The 25416-nt window shown below is 41.7% G+C and overlaps 2 protein-coding genes across 4 annotated transcripts in view; both read left to right on the top strand.

The window, feature by feature from the left end:
• acsl3a (acyl-CoA synthetase long chain family member 3a) overlaps nucleotides 1-14642 on the top strand; it is a 31494-nt gene extending 16852 nt beyond the window's left edge. Inside the window, exons 5-15 of one of the 3 annotated variants that reach the window (XM_080053815.1) lie at nucleotides 1-99; nucleotides 1930-2080; nucleotides 3487-3610; nucleotides 4208-4279; nucleotides 7700-7839; nucleotides 7988-8160; nucleotides 9810-9884; nucleotides 10947-11138; nucleotides 11661-11775; nucleotides 13127-13284; nucleotides 13398-14642. The exon at nucleotides 1-99 is cut by the window's left edge and continues 40 nt beyond it. In XM_080053815.1, the coding sequence (XP_079909941.1) occupies nucleotides 1-99; nucleotides 1930-2080; nucleotides 3487-3610; nucleotides 4208-4279; nucleotides 7700-7839; nucleotides 7988-8160; nucleotides 9810-9884; nucleotides 10947-11138; nucleotides 11661-11775; nucleotides 13127-13284; nucleotides 13398-13555 (1457 nt within the window). In that variant the 3' untranslated portion in view covers nucleotides 13556-14642. Of the gene's footprint in view, nucleotides 100-1929; nucleotides 2081-3486; nucleotides 3611-4207; nucleotides 4280-7699; nucleotides 7840-7987; nucleotides 8161-9809; nucleotides 9885-10946; nucleotides 11139-11660; nucleotides 11776-13126; nucleotides 13285-13397 lie in introns of those variants that run through there. The other 2 variants (XM_080053816.1, XM_080053817.1) reach the window with 2 other exon arrangements.
• Nucleotides 14643-17907: 3265 nt separating this feature from the next.
• kcne4 (potassium voltage-gated channel, Isk-related family, member 4) lies at nucleotides 17908-19943 on the top strand. Its single transcript, XM_080053984.1, has 2 exons — nucleotides 17908-17966; nucleotides 18472-19943. Exon 2 carries the CDS (start codon nucleotides 18513-18515, stop codon nucleotides 19182-19184), a length of 672 nt encoding a protein of 223 aa, XP_079910110.1. The 5' UTR covers nucleotides 17908-17966; nucleotides 18472-18512; the 3' UTR covers nucleotides 19185-19943.
• Nucleotides 19944-25416: the final 5473 nt, after the last annotated feature.

The raw sequence follows: 25416 nt of genomic DNA, 5'->3' as shown, positions 1-25416 counted from the left end.
TAGTGGACAGCACACCCACCTCTTGGCCCGGCTACCCGCGTGGCATCACTGTCCATAACATGGCTGCTGTTCAGAAGCTGGGAGCCAGGCCTGAGAATGGTAAGCGTGTGTGTGTGTGTGTGTGTGTTTGTCGGTACAAGAACCTGTATATTCAATTTCAAATTATGAAATTTAAAACTTCAGTTTGGCTCCTTTTCACATTAGTCATTTGATTCTTAACCTAAACATATTGTATATACTGTAACAGCTTTAAGGCGATTTCATGAAAAATCATTCAGTGTAGAAGTTCAATGTTGTCTTAAAAACATTTGACTTGACTTGTACCTTATGAAGCCCTTTTAATTAAAGCAGCCAGCCCCAACCCAGTAAAAACACATTCAACATATGCCTCTACACTAAATCAGAAACGTTATCATGAGGCTCTCAAAACTGTACTGTACTGTAGTGACAGAGAGTCCCTGTCTAAAAGGGCTGGTCATGGTGGTGGGAGTTCTCGAGGGCAGATTTGAATCAGTCCCATTAGGTCATGTGAATGAGGAAGTGCTCACATCTGTGTCAGATTAGGGTCAATACGATACTTATTCAGTTAGTGGATTGGATGGATGAAAAAAAAAAATCTCCGGCCCCTCTTTGCTTTTTATTGTGGCCCCTTGAACTGACTGACCCAAAACAAGAGGAGCTGCTAGTGTCATGTGCGGATATAAAGAGGGAAATAAGTGGGTTTTAGGAAGGGGAGGATGGAGCACTGGGATGTAGAGGAGGGTCATGTTTACACACTGCACTGTTAACTTCACATGACATCAACTCTCGGAGCGCGCAACTCCTACACGCCTCATATCTGAGTGAGAGAGAGGGGCCCTCCCCTTGTGACTCTGAAGTACTTTATGCCTTCATTCATCCTATTTTAGATTTTTCTTATGGAAGGCTTGCTGTGTTTGGAAGTCGTAGTCCTGTTTTTACCCTGCGGTTTAGACACGTGACGTTGCGTTTTTAACCATCTCCTCTATGTGTATTCCTTGATTTCAAGAAAAACGTCTAACCTCTTGAGTAGAGGTCTACAGCAACTGTGTAACTCCATGGCCAAAAAAGGAGGCCATCTTTAGGGCTCTCCCTAAGGTCGCGTTAAGTGTTGGTGTAAAAAAAGAAAAGAAAAAAGCTCTAATTTAATTCAATGGAGCCGGTCCGACGGTGGTGTCAGGGCTCCTTCAAATCGGCACAAGGTCGTCTGAAAAAAAGAAAGTTGAAACTGGATCAAGTTTTGCTGCAAGACACCATCTTGGACGTCACCAGGCAAGGTGCTGCGATGGCCAGTCAAATACACAGCAAGCACACACTCCTCTTGTATGACTTTGTAACCAAGACAACGTATGTCTACCGTTCACCTCGCAGTCCCTGCAACAAAAGACTAAATGGATGGTGCTGTGAAAGATTTCTATAATTATAGGATCCTATCTAATAGTATTATAATTTAATTGCCAATTCATTGCAAATATGATTTATTGCATCTCACCCCTCTTTCTGAGGACTGAGAGCATGTCAGGAAGACTATTGAGGAGATGGTGTTTTTTGGCTCGCGCAGTCAGACACAAACTCTTCATTGTGCCAAGAGGGGCCTGATTATTTAGTATCACAGCTGGCCATTTTCCATCCACGTGTTTGAACTTTTACACAGTCTCTATTGAACTATAGACACTTATCTTTCCATGGCCTGTGACGGCCACTGCAGATCCTTTCATCCACTCTGGTTATTCTGCAAAAATGTCTCTGTGCTGTATAAGTATTAACATGGATGCATTTTTGTGCATTGCTTTTACAGTTTACCGTGTGTGTGTGTGTTCATGCAGTTAGTATATAAATACAATGTACAGTACAAAAATCCCACAAATTCAGCTCATGTGTTTCATTGTGCCTTCTCTGTTCATGTCACAGTGGCATGTGAGCGTGAGCAGCCGGTGCCTTCAGACTTTGCAGTCATCATGTACACCAGCGGATCTACAGGTGTACCCAAGGGCGTCATGATCTCCCATAGCAACATCATTGCTGGCATCACGGGCATGGCCGCGCGCATACCCAACCTATGGTAGGCGACATAAAAACTCATGTCTAAAAACCAAAGAAATGTGATGTACAGTATGTACAGGTATGAGGGACATTTCTTTTATACTGTAATACTTATTCCTGTAGAACGTATATCATATTAATTAAAAAATATCTGGACCAAACCAGAAAACACATTGCTTATTCACTTGTATAAATTTTTTTCAAATGTATAGAACACTAATACTACTACCATGTTTGTACCCATTATTATGTCGCCACAGCGAGTTAGCTTAGCTTAGCTTAAAGCCTTAAAGAAACAGGGCAAAAAGGCAGACCACCAACAGAGAATCCACTTAGTCACTGCCTCAGACCAAGACATAATCCCAAACATTAAACCTACCCATTGACTCCCACTACCCTGCTGTTTCAAAGTCTCCTCTTTGACGTATCTCTGCCGAGTGATAGCACTGTGTTTTAAGGACAAAATGCCAAACGCTCTTTTCGGGGCTAACTTGTCGACTGAGCACGTGCACATGTATGAGTCAGACGCCTAATATAATCATACAGCTCTGATGTTTATATTCAAACAAAAGGCGGCCCTTCTCTCTGGGGAACGGCACTGGGTGGAAAGGAAATGCAAAGGGAGGGAGTTCAGCATGAGCGGAGGAAAGAACTTGGAGGATGGGAGTCAGGGTAAAAAGTATGGAGGTTAGAGGTGTTACGGATGTTACGATCTCAATCAGACTACTGATGGAAATGATGGCTTCCCTTTGTGTATTTGGTAATGTGACTCTGTAAATCTCCTCCCCATGTATGTCTAATGGGTATTTTAAAGGTCACCTATTATGCAGAATGCACGAGAGACTCCCAAAGTATGAGAAAAAAAACAACCCTCTCTCTTTTTCTCCACCTCCACTTTTCTGTATTCAAAAACCTCTGTCATAATTATCTCCCCTTATGATGTTGTAAGAAGCCACGCCCCCTAATTACCAAACTTAGTTAGCACCACCTCCGCCTGTGTTAAGCAAACTCCCAGATACCCCTGAATCTAACAGTTACAGTTACATTCAAATCGGCAGTCCGATTCAGGGCCTGTCAGAGCAGCAGACTAGGCTTTTTGGAAGGTGGGGCTTAAAGAGAAATGCTCTTTAATGGAACGTTTCAGACAGAGGCTGAAAATAGGAGATTTAACAAGGGCACTATGAAAAATACGAAGAGTTTTTTTGGACACTACATCATGAAAACAGTTTCTAATATAAACCAACATTTTGATTTTGAACCTGAAAATGTGCATAATATACGACCTTTAAAGGATCTAACAGTACTTGTATGGCCTATTTTGTACAGATTACTTTGTTCGATGAACGTCATTCAAAGCTAATGTTTGAATGCGGTGGCACTGATTTACTTTCATATCTGTTCATAAGAGTGTCTTTGTGTTTCCAGTGAGGAGGACACGTACATCGGCTACCTGCCTCTGGCCCATGTACTGGAGCTGAGTGCAGAGCTCGTATGTGTTTCTCACGGCTGTAGGATTGGCTATTCTTCACCTCTGACTCTCGCTGACCAGGTACAGTAAGACAGGACTTCTTTTGCATTTAATCAGAAACTTGAAACTTGTACTGTATAATAGAGTGCACATAATCTTTTTGCAAGATGAGCACTTTTAGCAAGTAGCATTGCCCTCGACATATGTCCATGTTGTACAGCCTTTGCTGTTTATTGATTTTAAGTAGTTTGAGTAGCAGCCACAATTCCTGCAGACCTTATTATGGATATGTGTAAAGTTCAGAGAGTTGACTCAAATAGTGGACGAGTATACTGTAGTTGTCACCGTAATCATCCAGACAAAAACCATCTGCAGTCCAATGCCAGCTTAGTGCAATAAGCAACATAAAAGCAGAGTGTAAGTTATTATTAACTGTGATTCGTTTAGATTTGATTGTTTCACATGCAAAAATATTTGCAGACTGTCTGAGAAAATAAATAGTTTCCCATTTAATCTTCATACTGCTAAATAAACATGATCCTGGTAATTATCTGCAAATGACATGTTTAGAAGAAGAAATACATTTTTTTTTGGTCTGTTGATTCTGGGAACACCACTTTCAAACTCGACCCATGCTTACCCACTTTACCGTGACATTGCTTTTTTTCCCACGCAAAGTCAACGAAGATCAAGAAGGGAAGCAAGGGGGACACCAGTGTCCTGCAGCCTACTCTGATGGCAGCTGTTCCGGTACGTCCAGACACTCAACAGAAACACCATGTAGTATATATTGTAGTCTCTCATTGAGTCACTCTCCGTTAAGTCTGTGCTTCAGAAGATGATGTTTGGCCCAGGTCAACTTTGATGTCTTTGTTGGTACTGCAGCTGTGGAGTCGCTAGTGACAGAGTCCAGCAGGCCTGGCTCTGTATCATCTGTCTTTGGACTGACAGTGACGTTAATGCTACTCTGCCACTGGCCAGTAATGCTCTCCATCACTTACAATGTTAGACACGCCAGGGGCTATAATGGCATATTTGAGGCCGGCTTGTCTTTGAGGTATATCTGAGTGATTAATCCATTTCAGCTGTGATGACGCCAGGATAAGGCTTTACTTTAAACCTATCACGGCTCTTGTTTTTTTTTATCATTGAAAGAGCAGAGGCCTTGTTGTACCCTTCTAAAGAGCTGTGTTAGCTTTAGGCCGAGTTCACAGTTTGAGGAAACAAAAAAAGTAGGCCAAGAGTACTAAAAAATTTTAAAAAGTATGCAGGTTTGTCAGGTTCTCACCAATAATTTAATTTAAAAGGTTATCTAAATATTAATGGATCATTTTACTCCCACATAAAAGTATTATTATACTGCCTTCTGCTTTACAGTGCATTCTAGTGTCTTTGGTTCACTCTCACAGCTCTCGTCACCAGCCTTGTTTCCTGCTGGTGCAACAGGCAGCTGTTGTTGTACGTTACCTGCACTGTTCCAAATGGCACTGGTTAAGGTAGTGGAGCATTCAACAGTTCAATATTTGCATATTTCCCTTGGTTCTTGGTGGAGAGAAAGAGAGGGGAAAAACTACTTAATTTCACCAGGTGGCCAGAGACACAAAATGAATGCTTAGGCGATGGAAACATTCTTGAATATCATCTCAACAAGAAATCAATTTAAAGTGCTTTATATAGAGGCAGTATCACTGTGCAATAATGCTTATGTTGCCTCAAATGATTGGTGTTCTGTGTAAAATGTTTGCAAAAAATCACCACATTAACTGCTAAAGTTGATAGTGTTCAAGTGTGAAAGGTTCGGCTCATATTAGCATTAGTAAGCTAGCTATCTAACTTCATACAATGATATACATTTAATACCAGTTTATATCAGTTAACATGCACTGCAGTATAAGAAATGGTTGTCTGTTCATCATTTTGTGTTATTTGTATAGCGTACATCACATTGGCTTAACTGGGTAATGTCAGAAGATGATTGATAAAACTGTGTAAGGAAAGCGTTACACTCCACCATGATGGGCTTTCATAGTGAAACCACTTTCCCCTATTTACAGTTTATTGCCAATATTTACAATTTCCACCTTTTTGTGAAAACTCTTCTATGATGACGTTGCTTTTGCCTTCAGTTCAGAGAGGCAGAGCAATCATTAAAAACTACACTGGTTGGTAACACTTCACGGTAAGGGAAGGGCACATGAAAATGATCATGAATTCATGCATGAAAAAAACATACATTCTATATAATAGAATCTTAACTGTAGTTCAGCATATCAGTTGTCTTCTTTTCTACCGACTGAGTAATACTAAGATGAGTAATGCCTTGTCTTCAAAATCAAGAAATGCAATGTACGTAGATGTAATGACACTTTAATTATTGCAGAGAAGAAATTTGAAATCAGTAAAGCCCCTGACAGTAGAAGATTGTAATAACACTGCTCATGTTTGCTAGCCTGCACATCAGCTAGTTCAAGACAATATGCCCTTGCCGCTGTATTCTCTCCATCTCTGTCTCTCACACACCCTGACCACAGCCCAGCCCCCCTTCATCTCCCAGTGGTCGTAGTGTAAAGGGCAGAGGGCCCCAGTGTCTGGAACCATTCACAGCTGTAAACAGAACGTGAGAAAGCCCCATGTGGTTATCCCCACGACAAACACACACTCACACGCACACTCACACGCATACAATTTGTTTGCTGTGAGCTGACATCGGGCTGCTGTCTGAATCCTGTGTCGACTTCCTCTCTCACTGCTTTAGATTCACACGCCACACACACACACACACACACACACACACACACACACACACACAAACACACACACACACACACACACACACACAAACACAAACACATGCAGCGACCAGCTGTTTATTTTTATTGTTTTGTTTTTGGTTTGTGCCCTTTTCCCCAATTGAGTCCATCTCTTGAAGATTTGGACGATGAAGTGTTCTTGATGATCTGTAGGTTTTTAGTCCTCTCCTCTCCCTCCCTATGACAGGAAGGAACTCAAAGAAGCCAAGCCAACAGACACAACAGTTTAAGCGAAGATATAAAATAACACCAATAACACTTTTCATATTATTCCTCTTCAAATCATCAGTTTGCCCCATTTCATCCAGTTTATCTCTTAAGCCAGCAACACTCATATTATAAACACCTGCAAAACCAAAACGGTGCTCCAAGAACAATACTGGGTTTGAATGAACGCTAACGTTGCTCTGCTTGATGTTGAGGTTGGCAATAGTTTCCTAACATTTTAGCCATAAGCCAGTTATGTGGTGACGTTCTCTTTCAACTTTGTCAAGTCCTAGTGGCCAAATGTTGTTGAATGCAGTTTTAAAGGTGAAGTAAGCAGTTTATTTATGTTAATATAAGTGTTAAATCGCTCTTTATTCATACAGTGATCACTTAATGTGCGCGTTTCACAAAGCCGATCTCTCAGTCAGCTGCTCTGCGTGTAATCGGCAAATAAACTTATTGGAGGATCCCGAAATTTTTATCCAATCAGAAGAGACAACGCTACAAACTGACACCGTCTCACTCATGGTCTCACTGCCGGTGCACGCCAGAGCAACATATTGGTGAATGTGTATGCGCCTACAATGGCAGAGCAGGTTAAAATCCTTCCCAATGTCTGTTTTGATGGTTTTTATCGTGTTTTATCACACTTATGGATCTGAGATGATTCTAGATAACTCGCTGCTTGAAGACCGCAGTGCATTAATGTGGTGACGTAGGGACGAGCGAGGGGAATGCTAAGTGCAGTAACTGACAGGAAGTTAGCTAAAAGAACCATTCCGCTTACAGCACCTTTAAGGAATTAAAAAAAAAATTACACATGTGCTCCTATTATCTTGGCCTCATACATCAACTAACAATTTGGCAAGATGCACAGGTTTATTTTTCTTCTGATTTGATTTGTTTATCTTGATTGTTTTTTTGTTTTTCTTTTACGAGCTCTGTCCCTCTGAAATGAAACATGTTGTGATTCTGACCTTCGGCATGGTGTGCACTTAAATTGGGACTACAGACCTAACGTCAGCTTTCTTAAGCTATTTCATCATCTCAATAAATAGTAAAATATGCTAATATATATATATATATATATATATATATATATATATATATTCTCTATCTCACCTCTATCCCTGTCTCCCCTGGCTGGTTACAGGAGATTATGGATCGTATCTATAAGAACGTGATGACTAAAGTGGAGGAGATGAGCTGTCTCCAGCGAACACTCTTCACTCTGGCATACAACTACAAACTGGAGCAGCTCACCAAAGGAAACAGCACACCTCTATGTGACAGGTGTGTGGTTGAGCTGTTACAGTGGTGTTTTTCGTGAATACCTCCTTCAACCAGTAGAAGAGCACATTATTCTTCTGTTCACATTACCTGCTGATTCTTCACTTCCCCTGTTAACCTACCTCCAGCTCTTGACTGTGTCATTGTACAGGCTGGTGTTCAAGAAGGTTCGCTCTCTGCTTGGAGGTCGGATACGAGTCTTGTTATCAGGTGGTGCGCCGCTGTCTGCCGCCACACAGCGCTTCATGAACGTGTGTTTCTGCTGCCCCGTGGGTCAGGGATACGGCCTGACAGAGACCTGCGGCGCTGGAACCATATGTGAACGTGAGCAGTAATAAGTACCTAGTATACGGTTAGAGGAAAAACAAATATTAATCAAAGTGATATTTAGGAATATCCATCAAATCTGAGTTCAAATCTAACTCTGCGCTCCACACACTACTCATCCGCTTGTCACCGTTTGTTACTCAAAAAAAAAGATTTTATTTACAGACTACACCGACAGCGAATTAGCTTCAAACTACACCGTTCTATTTTTTTCTGGATGACTGCTATAACCTTTACGAAATACCTTCATTTGGAATCTTATGTAAAACAGCCAAGCAAAGGAGAATAGTGTTGATCTGATTATGTCATAATTTTGCTGGAAAATATTTTTTATCTACAACTCTAGACACACTTGTGAGTTGGTTGTTGGGGCCACCACTTTAAGGTCTAAACTAAGATAATTTATCTCAAAGAACTGGATGGATTGTCATGACATTTTGTAGCCCACTTAATGACTTTGATGATCCAGACTTTCCCTCCAATATTCATGACCCCCCCTTTAGGAATAATTGTAACATCTCTGTCGATCCCTTAGCTTACCTTGCCATCACCAAGTAGAAAAAAAGTAGTCATATATATCTTTGTTGTTTGACCAACTACTTTGTTTGGTGCTAATGAGTAACATGATAAAGTAAGATGGTGAACATGGTAAACATCACACCTGCTAAACAGCAGGATGTTAGCATTGTCATAGTGACTATGTTAGCATTGTGACTATGTTAGCATCGAGCTCTAGTACGGCCGTGTCATTGTTGCGGAGGCTGTAGACACATTCTAGTTTATCATCAATAACCCAACATTAGAGGACAGCAATACGGAGATCGACAGCAACAACTGCTTTTCAAATAGAATTCATTTTCAATAACTATTTTCTCCAAATAAAGATTATTTTACTGGATGCGCGTTATTGAGTAACTGTGGGAAGTCAGAACATGATGGAGTTTCCAGATAAATGAGGAGGACATGAGGAGGGAAATTCAACTGGGGGGCTGTAAAAATGGATGAAAGGAAAATAATAAGTAGATAAATGTGTGCGTGGGCTGTAGTAAACATAAAAGGGAGTAGGGTGTCTGTTTTTTTAAAAGATAGCAGTGTGGAAAAATCAACATTAGCATCGACAATGAGCACCCAGTTAACATATGGCTTTATAGCCTGTTGGGAAATTAGGGGAAGTTAACATTTGTGTTCACGTGTTTTAATTTTTCATGTTTTTTTATCAAATGATCTCTTCCCGAAAAAGGCAGACATTCCTTACATCATCTCAGCTGCAGTGAAATCATTTCCCCTCAGTAGTGTGCACTTTCAGAATGCCAATCATTTCTGTGGTGGTGATGGCAGTCCCAATAATGGGTTTGGAACCTTTTAGCTTATCTATTGGCCTTCATTGCCAACCCATTCCTAAGATAATGGAAATACTCCCAGCCTTTTCCCATGCAGACTTAAACCAACAGAGCTGCCCGTCACTCTCCTCTGCGGTCACTGCAGCCAGTAAAAACACTGTTCGCTGGACATTTCCTTTGGGATGGGGTTTCCATGGCGAGGGGAACAAGTGAGGTCGTGTTGCTATGGTAGTAAGTCATGTCCTGCCTTGATGATTGCTAGTGTGCTTCCCTGATCGTGTCTGTGTGGGTTTGTCTGTTTTGCAGTGTGGGATTACAGCACTGGGAGAGTGGGAGGGCCGCTGCCGTGCAGCGAAATCAAGCTCAAAGACTGGACGGAGGGTCAGTGAGCCGCACACACACACACACCCATGATTAAATGATACACACAGTCATGTGGGTTTTGCAGAGACAAACATTTAGTCCTTCTTTCTTTCAAGTCTTCTCATGCACACACACACACACACACGCACACACACACTCACACTCACTCACACTCACACACACACACACACACACACACTCACACTCACACTCACACTCACACTCACTCACACTCGCACTCGCACACACACACACACACACATACACATACACATACACATACACATACACACACACACACACACACACACACACACACACACACACACACACACACACACACACACACACATGGAACACTTTTTTGAGTTTACCATTCTGTTCACCATTAATTATTTCCCGAGCCAGTGAGGCTGTCAGAAATGTAGGAGAGATCACTGTAGCTAGTCCATAACCTTGAAAGGAAAACCTACTTCCTTTCCCCCTCCACTCCTGCACAGCGTGCACATTTCCTACATGAAGGGATCATTACTCAATTTTATTGCAATCTGTTAAATCTTGATATTTATCGAGTTGAGTTTATTGCTCGCTTGGCACGCAGAGCAGGAATACAATTTTGAGCAAAAAACGTTGTCATGTTTTTGTCCAAATGTATTAGGCAACAGAAAGAGGAGAATTGTAGAACCGTTTCTCATTTGCTTTCTTCTTCATTTAAATGTCAACTATTATGCAAAATGCACCTTTTCATGTGTTTTCAACATCAGAGGTGTTCACGAAATTTTAATTATTTCTGAAACAGTTGAATTGTTCCTCTGATGATCATAAATTACATTCACAGCAAACGAGACCATCAGCGCAAGGAATGCTACTTTTAAATAGTTTTTCTTAATGCCTTTGTCATGGGTACGCTCACCCAGGACCTACAGCTAGTGTAGTAAAAACACTACCGCTTTTGTCCAAAGGGTGTGTGCAGGACTGAACACAAACAGAAAGTTCCTACACATTCCCACTACACATTGAAAACTGTGTCTAACCTGAAAATGAGCCTGAATATTCCACCTTTTAAAACCCTGCTTTCAGGCGGTTATCGTTGCACTGACAAGCCCCATCCAAGAGGAGAGATTCTGATTGGCGGACCCAACGTTACCATGGGTTACTACAAGAACAAGGCCAGAAAGCAGGATGACTTCTATGTAGACGACAGCGGCCAGCGATGGTTCTGCACGGGGGACATCGGAGAGATCCACAGAGACGGCTGCCTCAAGATCATTGGTGAGGAAAGGTGGATGGATGGAGAGAGTAGGTGGAGGAGTGGGTGGAAGTGTAGAGGATGTAGGTGCAGATTAACCTAATCTTCACCTAAAAACAAACTATATTTGCTACATCCACAAGTAAAAATGATCAGCATCGTGCCCCAGATTTCCTGGACTTTTTCCCAGACAACTTCTCTGCACGTCCTTCATCCATCAGTCTGGCAGGAACCCTTTTAACCAATCAGATGATACATCACTTCCCACAATTCCTCCCCAAACCTGTTTACTTCTACTAAGCCAGAAACCCTGAATTTTCTCTGAAATCCAGACTACCTATACTGGTCCCATGTACGCAGTTCAGTGGAAAATACCTTCCTCCCATCGTCCCCTTCTTTTTAAGATATACAACCATATCCAGATACACACACACACACACACACACACACACACACACACACACACACACACACACACACACACACACACACACACACACACACACACACGTTGTTTCAGGCTGCCGTCTCTGCTTGGCTTCCAGATCGTAAGAAGGACTTAGTGAAGCTGCAGGCAGGAGAGTACGTCTCCCTGGGAAAGGTGGAGGCCATGTTGAAGAGCTGCTCTCTGGTCGACAACATCTGTGTCTATGCCAACAGGTGTGTGTGTGTGTGTGTGTGGGTGTGTGTGTGTGTGTGTGTGTATTGTTTTTGTTAATGGCCTAGAACCTTACTGTTTTGGGGTTTGTGTCATTGTTCTCAGCCCTGTAGGCTTGGTATTCGCACCAAAGTACAGGCAGACAAACTTAGCATCCAGCTAATGCATGAGGTTGGACAACTAGCTAAAAAAAAGCTTGATATGTTTCTAAGAAACTGGGGGAGTCTAAAACAGAGTTCAAAATACAGTCAATAACAGCGATAAAAAACAAATCACACATTAATGGTAATAGTTGCTGCGTGTCTGCTGGATGTGGACGCATCTGTTTGCTCACATGTTCACCAAACGTTTACAAGGACTTAGTACGTCATGGCTGTAGAGCTTGTTCCTCTGCAACCTAATGACCAAAACATGATTAATACAGCGTTAACTACCATCTCCTTATTAAAACGTTATAGATATTTAAAAAAATTAAATTAATATTGTACCACATTGAGACAAAGCATTGGGCTGGTGCCTAATTTGTAATTTTAGACTACAGACAAACACTAGGAGACACAGACATGTTTGACCTTTGAGATTTAGAATCTGAACATGAAGTATTTCTGCAGTCTGAGATGTTTATTCGGTAGCGTGTCACCCTAAAACAGATGCTCTTTTGAGGATAAATCTGAAGTCTGTTCACACTCTGTTCAGGCATGCGTTGTTTCCATTTCCTTTTATGGAGAAATATCTCACTTGGTGAAGAATTGATGGTTTGTGAATGCACACGTTGCATAATCACTTTATTGGGCCGGACATTCAGTCCCTAGAAGGTCACTTTAACTATTTTGCAAAAAGCACTTTTTAATGGTTTTTCAACATAAGCGGTCTCCGATGTGACCGCAGAATCCCAAAGCATGGGAAAAAACCAAACTCTCCCTTTTTTCTGAAAACATCTGATCAAAAACCCTTGTCAGATTTCTCTACCCGTTATGACATCATAAGGGGAGATGCCACACACCCCCCCCCCCCCCCCCCCGCCCCCATTACCAACCTAACTAAGCACTAACTCCAACTTTGATAAGCAAACCCCCGGATAACACTGAATGTAAATTGCAGTTAAATTCAAACCAGCAGTTACATTCAGGGCCAATCAGAGCAGACTGGGCTGTTTGGGAGGCGGGGCTTCAAGTGCCAGGCTCTGAAACCCAGCGTTTCAGATTGAGGATGAAAAGAGGCGATATAGCAGTGGAACTGAGAAATAAAAAAGATTTTTCTGGACACTACATGAAAACAGTTTCTGGTAGAAACCCAAATTAGCATAATATTTTGGGCTAGCGTTAATGACTGCTCTCTCCTCCCACCCTGCAGTGATGAGAATTACGTGATTGGCTTCTTGGTGCCCAATCAGAAGCAGCTGTTGGCTTTAGCCGAGCGCTCCGCTATCAGAGGTCCATTGGAGGAGCTGTGCAACGATAAGGCCATGGAGGAGCTGGTCCTCAAGGTCATCACTGAAGCTGCTCTAGCAGGTGAGAAGAGGTCACATGTCAAGCTCCGAGCTCCAGACATGGCTCAGTGTGGGACAACACGTTTCAGGGTGTAGAGTTAGGAGTTGATGGCTTTTCTTCTCTTTCCATTCCAGCCCAGTTAGAGCGCTTCGAGATCCCTCGCAAGATCTGCATGAGCCCGGAGCCATGGACCCCCGAGACAGGACTAGTGACTGACGCCTTCAAGCTCAAACGCATGGAGCTGAAAACGCATTACCACGACGACATTGAGAGGATGTATGGTGGGAAATAACAGGGGGGACCCAGTGCAGCGTGGTTCATTCACTCAAAGCACAGACCAACACGTGACTCTGAACACTCCCCCTTTACCCCCCCTCTCCCCCCAATGAACATGACCTGAATATGTGGTAAATCGTAACACTCCTTAAGATCTCAAAGATTGAAGGATAACTATTGGGTGTTACTACTAGTTGATTTTTTTGTAAACTAAAGACCGGCCCTGAAAAAAAGATCACTGCTGCCTTTTTCCTCCCCTTGTTGTGGCCCAGGTGTATGACCTCTCCATGGAGAACTCTGTTGTTTCAGATGGGAGTTATGAAACAGATGGTGTGTTAGCTTTGATGGTGTCTGTCTGTTGAACTCTTTCTGAGGGGCCACAGCAGAAGCTCAGGTGGTTACTGACGAGGTGCCAGGGTGTGCTGCTCACCCACCAGACACTAGATTAGTTATGTATGACAAAATCTTTCCTGTTAATTAATTTTAATTTTCTTCCGTACTTTTTTTTTTTTTTTTTTTTTTTGTGTGTTTCAAATTCCTTCTTCCTGCAGGTCAGGAGACGGTTAAGTCCTTTGGTTCTTTTTTCTTTTCTTTTCTTTCCTTTCTTTTCTTTTTTTATACATGTTTTGAGTTCTTGAAGTGGTTTATTTTGACTACCACCCACAGTCAGACTTTAACATCTCTCCCATCAGCACATCTGCATACCGAAAGCACACAGTCATTTCAGGGCAAATGAGAGCAGGTTGGTGAAAATACATTTCTGCATATTAAGTCATATCTGGTCCAACAATACACCTTTTTTAGGATAAATGACCAAACTAAGCTACATCTAATGATCTTATTTAAAATGAAAAGAAACAAAGATGAACTTTTATCTAGTCTAGTCTATAGTACTGTATTTTCCTACAGTGATAGAGTAAACTTTTTATGTGCTTTTTATGACCACATGGTGCACAAACATTCTTGTTAAAATGACTGTAATCATGGTCTCATTTTGATGAATCAATATGAAAAAACAATACAATATAAAGTGCAATATAGAAAGATATAGTCTCTGTCCAAATAAGGCCATTGATTACACATGGGACATAAATAAAACATTCCTGGATATGCGGGGGGGGGGGGGGGGGCTAAACTTGTTGGAAAATGAGCACACTTCTACAAAATGCGCCTTCTGTGTTTGCGGCCTACATTTCTTCAGCAGGACTGTCTTCAAGCCTTGTCACATATTGTGTACGACTGGATAAATGTGTGACTCGCCACATGGCAAAAAAAATGGTCCCCAGCATCTCTCAACGTATGACACCTGTTGCCTTCTCTCGGGATTCTTATCCCTGACTTGATCTTCAATAGGAGGGTTTCACCTTAACTGTATATGTGTGTGTGTGTGTGTATGTGGAGCTGTGATCAGCAGAAGAAGCACATGTGTAGCCTAGTATTTTAACTGCAGCTTTGTTACCACCACCAGAGACCTGTTTTGGAGCTCCACTCCCTCTCCGAACTGAGAGCCTGCCTTGTAACATAAATGCATCCGGCTATTTATTTGTAATTTGCCTTTAAAAAAATGAATTATCAAATGAATTGAATAAAGTGTGTGATCGGTCTTTATGGAGCAGTAGTTTCATTGTTTTGGGGGAAAACATGTGTATTATGTCTGTCGCAATCACAGAGTCTAATGAATTCAATTGGAAAAAATGAATCACTATAATTATTTTTACGTTAAGGCATGTCAGCGTAATTGGGTGTGAAATCGATGCCTATATGAGCGCACGACAGACGGTTGCTTTTGTCTCAGCGGTGCAGACACAAATAAACGTTGTCATCCGCCTTCACAGATTCAATAATGGTCGCGGGTGATTGGAGCACTAAAGTGTGCATCATTTATTACGTACTGAGGCGTAAATTCCCCGTGTTGACAGAGCCACTCCTTGGCTGTGTGTCTGGTGAAAAAAAGGGAGGAGGATCAAATTCAATCAGTCAGTTGGAGATCACATCTTGTCAAAGAGAGCCACCCTAACCCATAGAACGACCAAAACAGCCATTGTGCAAATCTGTAAAACTGTTCAATCAAGTGCTAACGTAAACAGCAACAAACTAACAAAAGAAATGTCCACGGCCTGTGAATTTGATACGTTTTAGTAAGACCTAACGAGCTTCGGTCTATATTTCAGCTTCTGCTTCTTAATAAGAACATCTTTGAACGACTAAAAACACTGACTTTACTGGAGGATTTCCACTGTATGCTATAGCACACCTCCTCCATTCTACATGTCAAGGGTAGATATTGCACCTTTTTTTTACCCCTATACATTTACTTGAAAGTTAGTTATTTTTATGCCTCCACACCAGCGATAGCTATAAGGGTTGTCTATCCGTAGGCACGTCTGTCCGCCCGTCTGGGCTGTTCGTGTGAGCACAGCATCTCAAGAACGCTTTGAGGGATTCTCTTCAAAGTTTGCAGAAATGTCCACTCCAAATCAAGGATGAACTGAATAGATCTTGGAGGTCTAAGGTCAGTGTGACCTTGCTCCTTATGAACACAATACTGTATTTCATAAATGCTCAGGGATCTTCTTCAAATCTGGCACAGACTCACACATTGATTAGAGGATAAACTGATTACATTTTGGAGGTCAAGGGTCACTGCGTATTCTGACCAATATCTCAAAGAACACTTTGAGGGATTTCCTCAAAGTTTGAACAAGTGTTGAATCTGATTCAAAGATGAACTGAATGGAATTTGGAGGTCAAAGGTTACTGAGACTTCACATATTGGTTGCATTCCGAATCGCATACTTTCTACTATATAGTATGTAGAAAAAAGATTTAGGATGTCCCGATTCTTATGGCCAGATTTAGGATGGTTAGAAGTACCCGGATGTCCTACTTCATGCGGCCAAGATTGTTAGTGTTGAAAAGTGCATCCTATTTGGGCGATTCTGACCCACAATCCAATGCGCACGTGAAGTGACGTAACATCGACGAAGCCTCCATATGAAAACAAACGGGGATGCGACGGATATAAAAGCAAGAGGCAAGATCAAGGCGCAATGTTATGATGAAATAAGAGAGTAAAGTATGTCCCAATAGTATGCCTACTGCATCCTAACTAGATTATTTTTATCGTCGGATGTAGTATGTACAATAGAAAAAAGAAAGAGTATGCGATTCGGAACGCAACCAGTGTCAGGTGGATGTGACCTTGTACCATGTTGTAGCTTTTTAGGAGTATTTCTAGTTTAGATTAAGAATTGATATGATATGGCTGTACACTACAATGCAGTGTTAATGGCTATTGATGTTAAGCATGCAACATGCCTAAACCGATGGCTCCCACCCTTTTTGGTAGTGTCATACTTACAACACGCAGCTTGTCATGTTTCAGATGTCTATGGGTCGTTAGCTGTTACACCCAAAATGATTTTCCCTCTTAACTTTTCAGATGGTGTCATTTAACTGTTTGAGATCCAAACAGGTTAAATGATCCAATGTGTCACATGTACTTCTGTACTTTTACTTAAGTGGAACTTTGGTATGCATGAGTTGAACTTTCAATTTAACATTTTTACATTCTTGTATTGTTGCTGTTACCAAAGTGAAGGACCTAAATATTTCATCTACCTCTGGAATTTCACTGGAGATAGAGAAAATGTCCCTTCAGACTGTAATGTAAATCATCTGAAAAATGTATAATATTCCCTCGTGGATTTCTGTGTCTACGCCTGTCTCTCTCTTTCTCTATCAGGCATACACTGGTATGTGCAGTGTTGAGTTTATTGGAAGAATAATCTGTCATCTCCACCATGCCATTCCTGAATGTTTTGCCTGATTTTATTCATAGCTTTATTTGCAGGAGCATTGAAATGAGATGAGAAGGGGTTGTTCTGTTTATTGTTTATCCCCCCAGGATAGCTCTGAGGCTTGATTGAAAACAAGGAGACTGAGTGTGGGTCTTAGCAGATACGGCCATGCATTCTCATAGACTCTGAGAAAGAGTGAAAATGAATTCACTTTTTATCACCAGTTTCTAAACATTAATTTGTAGTTCCTCATGAAATGTATTTTTCCACCACATTCCCTCAGGGTCCCTCTCTGTTAGACCTTAGAAGTGACGTCTTGATTATTCAGAATGTCACTAAGTTTAATATACTCATGGGCATTTAGACTATTAGAAGGCCCTGGGGCGTGAATAATAGAATACTCATAGTTTTCTTTTTTACCTTTTTTAATATAACATAACGTCCCTTCAGGGCTTCCATAGGCACAGGCCTCATCATACAGTCAGACCCCATCACGTGGCCTATGATGATGACACTCCAGGGTCTCTGTATAAATACCTTCATCCATTTAAGAGTGCAGCCAAACTCCAGAGGAGCTGCACCAAACAAGTGCTGAAGGTTCACATGAGACTTAAGCCGTTCAGTTAGGTGAGTGGACAATTTCTGACTATAACATTATAATTTGTAAGTTTTTTTGTGTGGTTTAAAACGAGCTTTGTATAGAGTTTTTGTAACTTTTTCTAAACACCACGTGATGTACAGAAAAGCAAACTTTAAAGTTCAAAATTGAAATTATATTTATGTCTTAAAAAAGGGAAATAGTTTGTATTTAGTCCGATACCATTTATGAATATACTTTAAATACTACTTTTTTTGCATTGCTTTTTGTATTTCATGACCATGCCTTGGGGTTAAGGCATAGAAAGTTTTACTTTGCCCTACCCAAGAGGGTTGAAAACTATTTATTGTACATAACCTCATATTTGTGGGTGTATAATTACTTTACAAATTTTTTCCATAGTTTTGTATCACTTTGTAACCACTTTGTACAAAAAAAGCTCCACTCATTGGGAACTTATCCTTGTGCGTAAAGAGTGCGTAAAAGTTAAAAAAAATCCTGACATTTATAGATGTTCTCCTGTGTCTTTTTCAGCGCGCTTTCTTAGACCTCCACGCAGACGGAACTGCCAAAGAATGGAGACCTTGGAAAACTCCACAGCATCACCCAAACGGCTCTCCCTACTCACACAGAGCACCGCGGACTCCCAGGCGAACAAAAGCGGCGGGGACGCGTACTTGTACATATTAATAGTCATGTCTTTCTACGGAGTCTTCCTCGGCGGTATAATGTTTGGCTACTTCCGCTCCAAGAGGAGAGAGAAGCGGAGGATCAACATCTTCACGCGCTTGGTGCACGAGGAGGAGCAGAGGGAATGGGGCGCGCTGCCCAAGAAACCCAGCTTCCCCTTTCTCGCCGCCGCCTCGGAGCTGCGTTCGGTGCAGCAGTTGTCGGTGCCCGGTAACCACGGCAACCCCTATGGTCACGAGCACGAGGAGGGCGCGCTGCCGACGTCTCCGCTGGCGTGCGCGCTGTGCACGGAGAAGAGCAGCATCAGCTCCCAGTGCTCCTCCGCGGACACGCGCTTCACCATAGAGGAGGAGGAGTCGGACAGCGGCACGGCGGAGGAACCGGAGGAGAAGATCCAGGCCGACCTCCGCCCAGACAAACTGTGCGTCACCATGCACAGCCACAAAGAAGAGAAACATCACCTGCTGCTCATGCGTCTCCACATCACAGAGGCTCAAAGCGCAGTCCAGCCAGCAGAAGTTTGCAACAACAACTCCCCAAACCAGCATCATCTGTGATACCATATCCACAAAGCTGGACAAGGACAAACTATGTGGCCAGTGTGATATGTATTGGACCTTAGTCAGTTTAGAGGGGGCAAATAGTGTGATGTGTGTGAACTGCTTTCAAACATCTTTGCATGATACCAATAATATTGGAAACAAGATAATAATGGAAAGAGTTAAATAACTTTGGATATGACTTACATTGCTAGTTGTGTCTTACTGTATTTGTTGGGATGACGCTGTGTATCTCTGCAAGGGCAGTTGGCCTAGTTTAACACCCAGGTCAACACACATTAAATAGGAGATGTAAGAAAGAAGCAAACACACTGTAAATCACAAAGCTATATGCTGGAACCTTTAAAAAAGAATAAAATGAAACTGGGCTATTAAGTACCCATTGTGTTATGCTATATTATTTCATTTTATAGCTAATGACTGTGCTTGGTTTGGTGGAGCCCCCTCCTGACGCCATATATATATATATATACGGAGAACCATCCCACTGGTTTTCGTGCTGATGACTCACCCTGCAGGGGGAATGAGGGAGAGAGACTGAGAGGCCTTTGGGCCGTTTGGACTGGACTTGACTTGAGCTCTTGCCAACAACAAGGCGTGGAGTATCGAAATGTTCCTGGAACCCACTTGAAAGATTGTCTTAAAAAACTCAAAAACTGTCTTTGTGTCTGTGTGTTGTGGCTTCCTGATCGATCAGTGATTTAGGTTTACTTGATGAAAGCAATGCACTGTAACACATATCGTTTGTATTTCTCACTTCACACAAGGCTTAATTTAATGAACGGTTCTATGTAGTGTTGCAGATCAAATAAACGCTTTTGAATGGATATGGGCCTAATAAGTGTCTTCTCTCTTCTTTTCTGTACTGTACCAAGTGTCACCAGTGGAGGGAGCTGGTGTAGTGCATTCTGATTGTGGTTGCTTTAAAAAAAGAAAAAAAATGAAAGTGGGATGAAGCGAGTAATACAGTGACTATTATTACCAACATGATATTTTTAGGGGGAGCCTTCATTAGATAATTAGAATGATGGAGAATAGGGCAGATAATAAGTGAATTAGTACCACTACATCACTCCTTTTATGGATCATGTCCCCAGTTAAACCTGCATATGAGTATTTGATGCTCACAGACACACAGCGCAATGTGTCCCAATGATCCTTTATGTCATGTTCCATTGTTTAGAATGCTCAAACTTGTGGAGGCAATTGAGGAGCCAGAAAAAAAGACAGATCTTTTCATGTATGGGTATTATTATTCTGTTGATGTGGACTTGATTATCACATGTTTGATACAGTAAACAGTCAACATAGCTTTTGTCTCCTCCAATGAAATCAAATCAGGTAAAGATTTATTTTTGGGTTTTCTGTTCCTTTTTTTGTGTTTTCTCTCTGCTGTGTCACTAACCCTCCCTCTTTCTGTCACACACACAAACACACACACACACAGACACACACGTACACACACACACACACAGACACACACACACACACAGACACACTCACACGCGTCACACACACACACACACACACACACACACACACACACACACACACACACACACACACACAATGCTATCAGCAGTTCTGCAGGCTCCTGGTCCCACAACTCACAACAATGACAGCTCACCACACCAAGCAACAATAATAGCCTGAGGGAATGCACACATACTGTAGATTTTATGACGTACATGTATTGACAGTGTAATTGCCTTGTGTGTGTGTGTGTGTGTGTGTGTGTGTGTGTGTGTGTGTGTGTGTGTGTGTGTGTGTGTGTGTGTGTGTGTGTGTGTGTGTGTGTGTGTGTGTGTGTGTGTGTGTGTGTGTGTGTGAATGTGAATGTGAATGTGAATGGATTTTGATCTTTTTCATTCAGACTTTTTTAGTCGAGCGCCATTGTTCATTAAGTCTTTGTGAATTAAAAGGATTCTGAGCATTATTAGGCACAGGAGCTGGCAGGGGTTTGTCTACCTTTTCTCAAAAATGTGTTTTACTCTAAAAGATGTAGTCTTTAGGTACAATCCATGTTCCACATATGTAAAGATCAAATATTATGCTCATTTTCAGGTTCAAAATTGTAAAATGGGTTTCTTCTAGAAACTGTTTTTATGGTGCAGTGTTATTTTTTTTTTTATATTTCTCACAGTGCCATTGCTGAATCTTCTATTTTCAGCCTCTGTCTGAAATGCTCTGTTTTCTGATAGGTTGGTAATGGAGGGGCCGTGGCTTCTCCCCTAATGACGTCATAAGATGAGGGGAATCCGACTGTTTTTTTTTACACAGGTTTTCCGAATGCTGGAAGTGGAGAAAAAGAGAGGGTTGTTTTTTTTCATACTTGTGCATTTTGCATAATAGGTGATGAAGATGAGTTTAGGAGGAACTGGCCTCCTAACATATTAGTATGCGGTGCCTCTGAACTAAGTGTTTATGTGTTGTTGTCTAGCAGCATTACATCAAAGAACAACAGTGCCATAATCTTCCCATTTCTTCATGGTTGACTTTGCCGTACTCAGTGACTTAGAAATGATCTTGCAGCCATCCAATGATTTGTGCTTTTCCATCAGCTTTTTGCAGAGTTGCTTTGGAGTGCCCCTTATTTTCCCTGTGGAGGTTTTGTCAGAGATCTACCCATCTGTTTTCACTTTGACGAAATTATCCTTTTCTGTTGAGTGGTGTAAATAAAATAAAAAAGCAACATTGAATTTACTGTGATTGAGGGGGTGGGGTGGGTGGGGGGGGGGGGTGGGGGGTTAATACTTTTAAGGAGACCCGTGAGTGGAAGAATTTTAAATGCTTGGCTTTTTAGATACCAAATAACCAAAAACCGCAAGCTACCAATATTAGGCGTGCAGTATTGCCGTGCCAAGAAAGAGATGAGACTGTGTCCCTCTCTGTCGTCTTATCATCAGGACAGCTTGACACACATCCAGACTTGTTGAAGCATTTGAAATCTTGTTTCCATACGCAACATAAACACCACGCTGAATAATTCATGTAGGACCGACGCACGCGACCGCGCAGTGAAACCTTCATTTATTATTATCAACAACAAGGAAGTTTCACTGCTGTGTCTGAATACGTACGAGCTGCCTTGTCCTCTTTGTGTGTGTGACAGAGAAAGAGAAAGAGTGGCAGAGAAAGCGAGGGAGTTTCTTTTCACTTTCTTTCAGAAGGAGAAGAACGAGTATAAGGGTAAGCCGGGTGAGAATATGAAGCAGATGCTATGCATGGAGCGTCTCCTGCAAGCATGAAGCAGGATGTTTGTCATTAGTGTCCTGTGGGAGTCGATGGTGGGGCCTGTGTCCTGCCTCAGGCCTCTCACACACACACACACACACACCAACACACACACACACACACACACACACACACACACACACACACACACACACACACACACACACCACACACACACACACACTATTAATGGGAGTGGAAATTAGTCACGAGTACGAACCTCACCATCTCTCTCCCTGTTTCAATTCTTACTCCCACTCTCCCTCCCGTCTGTCACTTCATTAAAACTTATTTTTCTGAGACTTGATCAAAAAAGCTGTTCTGCCCCCAAGTGGCCAACAAAGAAACAATGGAACTTTAAAGGTCACACACTATGTTCATTTTCAGGTTCAAAATTGCAATCTGGGTTTCTACTAGAAAACTGTTTTCATGGTGCAGTGTCCAAAAAAAGTTACTCACATTGCCATTGCGCAATCTCCTCGTATCTGCCTCTGTCTGAAACACTTCGTTTTAGAGCCTGTCTCTTTAAGCCCCGCCTCCCAAAAAGCCCAGTCGGCTCTGATTGGCCCTGAACCTAACTGCCTGATTGAATCTAACTGCCAGTTAAATGCAAGGATATCTGTGAGTTTGCCTATCGCAGGTGGAGGTAGTGCTAAGCCAGAGAGAGCTGTTTTTTTGTCCTACTTTATGCATTTTGCATAACGGGTGACCTTTGAAGATTAATTCAATATTTGTATTTTACTAATATGACCCATTATATAAAAGGTGCCACTCAAAGGGAGGAATACACATCTCCAGTGTATCCCCTCAACTCAGTTTTTTCAGCTTCTTTTTCAGCAACCTTCATTCCATTCCAGACGAAGTAAGCGACTAGCCAATTAAAGGCAGAAAAATAATCAAAAAGTAAGTGAAAGACAGGAGCATTTAGCAGCTAAGGAGCAATATTCTTTTCAGGAGTTGCCGGAAACCAGAACAGAACTTAAAGACTTACAGAAGCCATGCAATGCTACTGTTGTGTTTACAACTTGTTGCACTAGCACTAGTGGCAAAGGTCGTGGGGAAATCTTAGTGTAATCAATAAGTTGGAACGAAATATGTGTTTAAGGCTTATTAATGAAATTAATATTGAGCATTGGTTAAAAATATGTCCAGCTCCTGCAAAAAAAGAATTAAATCAACCTGTATGAATATCAACCAAGAGCAAAAACAATATAACATATTTGAACCCAATTGTCCTTCAGATTTAACTAGTATGAAGTTGATGCAGGCCTGCACCGGCTGTGATAAATGACCAGACCTTTTTTTTTGGGTCACAGGGATTGTGCAAATGAAAATGTGACATAAAAGCAGGTCTGCGTCACTCAGGCTTTTAGCAGAGCGGACAGTGACTGGCGAGGAACGATCGGAAAATCTATGTTAGAAGAACACTTCACTTGCCCAAATTACAGACTCAATATGACTGTAACAGCCCGATGACGCACTTCTGTAAATGTGTTTGGCTGCAGATAAGATATGCATTGGATTCATGTGTAAGGTTTCCAAAATCATTTGAATCCCTCGCTTGGTGTGCTATATTCGGAAATCTTATAACTTTTCATGATCAAACATGGTCTTTGGTATTTCTGGACTCACCTTGCTTTATCACCCAGATGAGCTGACACTCCTCATCTGAGTTCCATTAGTCTCCTTCTGCTGCTGGACATTTCACAATGTCGGAGCCTAATCCTATTTGCTGTGCATACTGAAGCACACTTTGCAAAGTGTGGCATTTTGAAGCAAGAGTGCCGCAGTGTAGTCATAGATACGGGGCCCTGCCGATGACGCTCATTGTAATAACCGCAACTTTCTCTGGAGTTCTCCTTTCAACTCCGAGGTTTTCAACTTCATCTTGGAAACCAATGGATTCTAATCTTAGATTGCGACTCATTATAGTCTATTTAACATGCCATTCTCCCGGGTAGATCATGAGAACTCTCTCAGACAAACGCAAGCACTGCAGGAGCCAATGTCTGTCGAGACAGTGACAAGTAAGAAGATTTTAGCTAAAAAACAGGACCTTCACCTTTTCCCATTGAGCCTGCAGTACAGACCTCTTAGGATATATATTCTGCAAGTTTTCTTCAAAAGTCCCTTATCCAAAAGTGCACTCACTCACCACCGTTGACACAAACAAAGGAGAAACAAATGGCTTTCGATGTGTGCCGGTGCTAAAATGAAATGTGTTGCTTTCAGAGAGTGGATAGCCTGGCTTTGCTGTACACAAACAGCCGTCAACGGTCAACCTTTTAGCTAATGAGCGTTACTATGGAGACATAAGCCAAAGGCTCATTTGCATCCGCGGTGCCATGGTCCGGAGGGATCTCTGCTGCAAGACAAGAAAGAGGAGAGCATCTAAAAATACTGAATAAATGAAAGAGACAATTGGTTATGTCAATGACTTCAGAGAGCGACATGTGGCACATTTGCATTCTTGTTTTAGATTGTAATTTGAGCCGCAGGTGGTACAATGAAAGATCAATCAGATACTGCAGATTTAGAACACTATGCTCCACCTGCTGCCTCTGATGTTTGGCTTTTGATTGAAAATTCTACAACATCCAGTCAGCAACAATTAACACCAAACATTTGATCAGATGAATACGTTTTATTTTTCTTGAAAAGAACATCCAAACTACACTAGCTGTACATTAGGACACTTTTGCCCAAATTAATTATTAAAGCTGCTCTACAATTTTTTTTAATTTTTTGCTTAAATGACAGTTTGTTATGTGAGAAAATAGTCCCTGACTCTGCAGTTCCCTTCAGCTCAAGTTTTTAGGGGTTTTCAGTCCTATTTTGTGTGTGTCAGCACTCTCACCAACCTGGTTTCCAGCATCAGCAGCCAGCAGTTTTCAGTGAAAAAAAGCACAGATAAAAACCAACAGTATGACTATTGTCCATGTCTACTGGACCATCACTAGCATCAAACAGCAACTAGCTGGTGAACAAATTAAAG

Source organism: Ammodytes marinus, assembly GCF_949987685.1.
Source record: "Ammodytes marinus genome assembly, chromosome: 3".
Classification (NCBI taxonomy): domain Eukaryota; kingdom Metazoa; phylum Chordata; class Actinopteri; order Uranoscopiformes; family Ammodytidae; genus Ammodytes; species Ammodytes marinus.
This window is presented reverse-complemented; position numbering and strand designations above follow the sequence as displayed.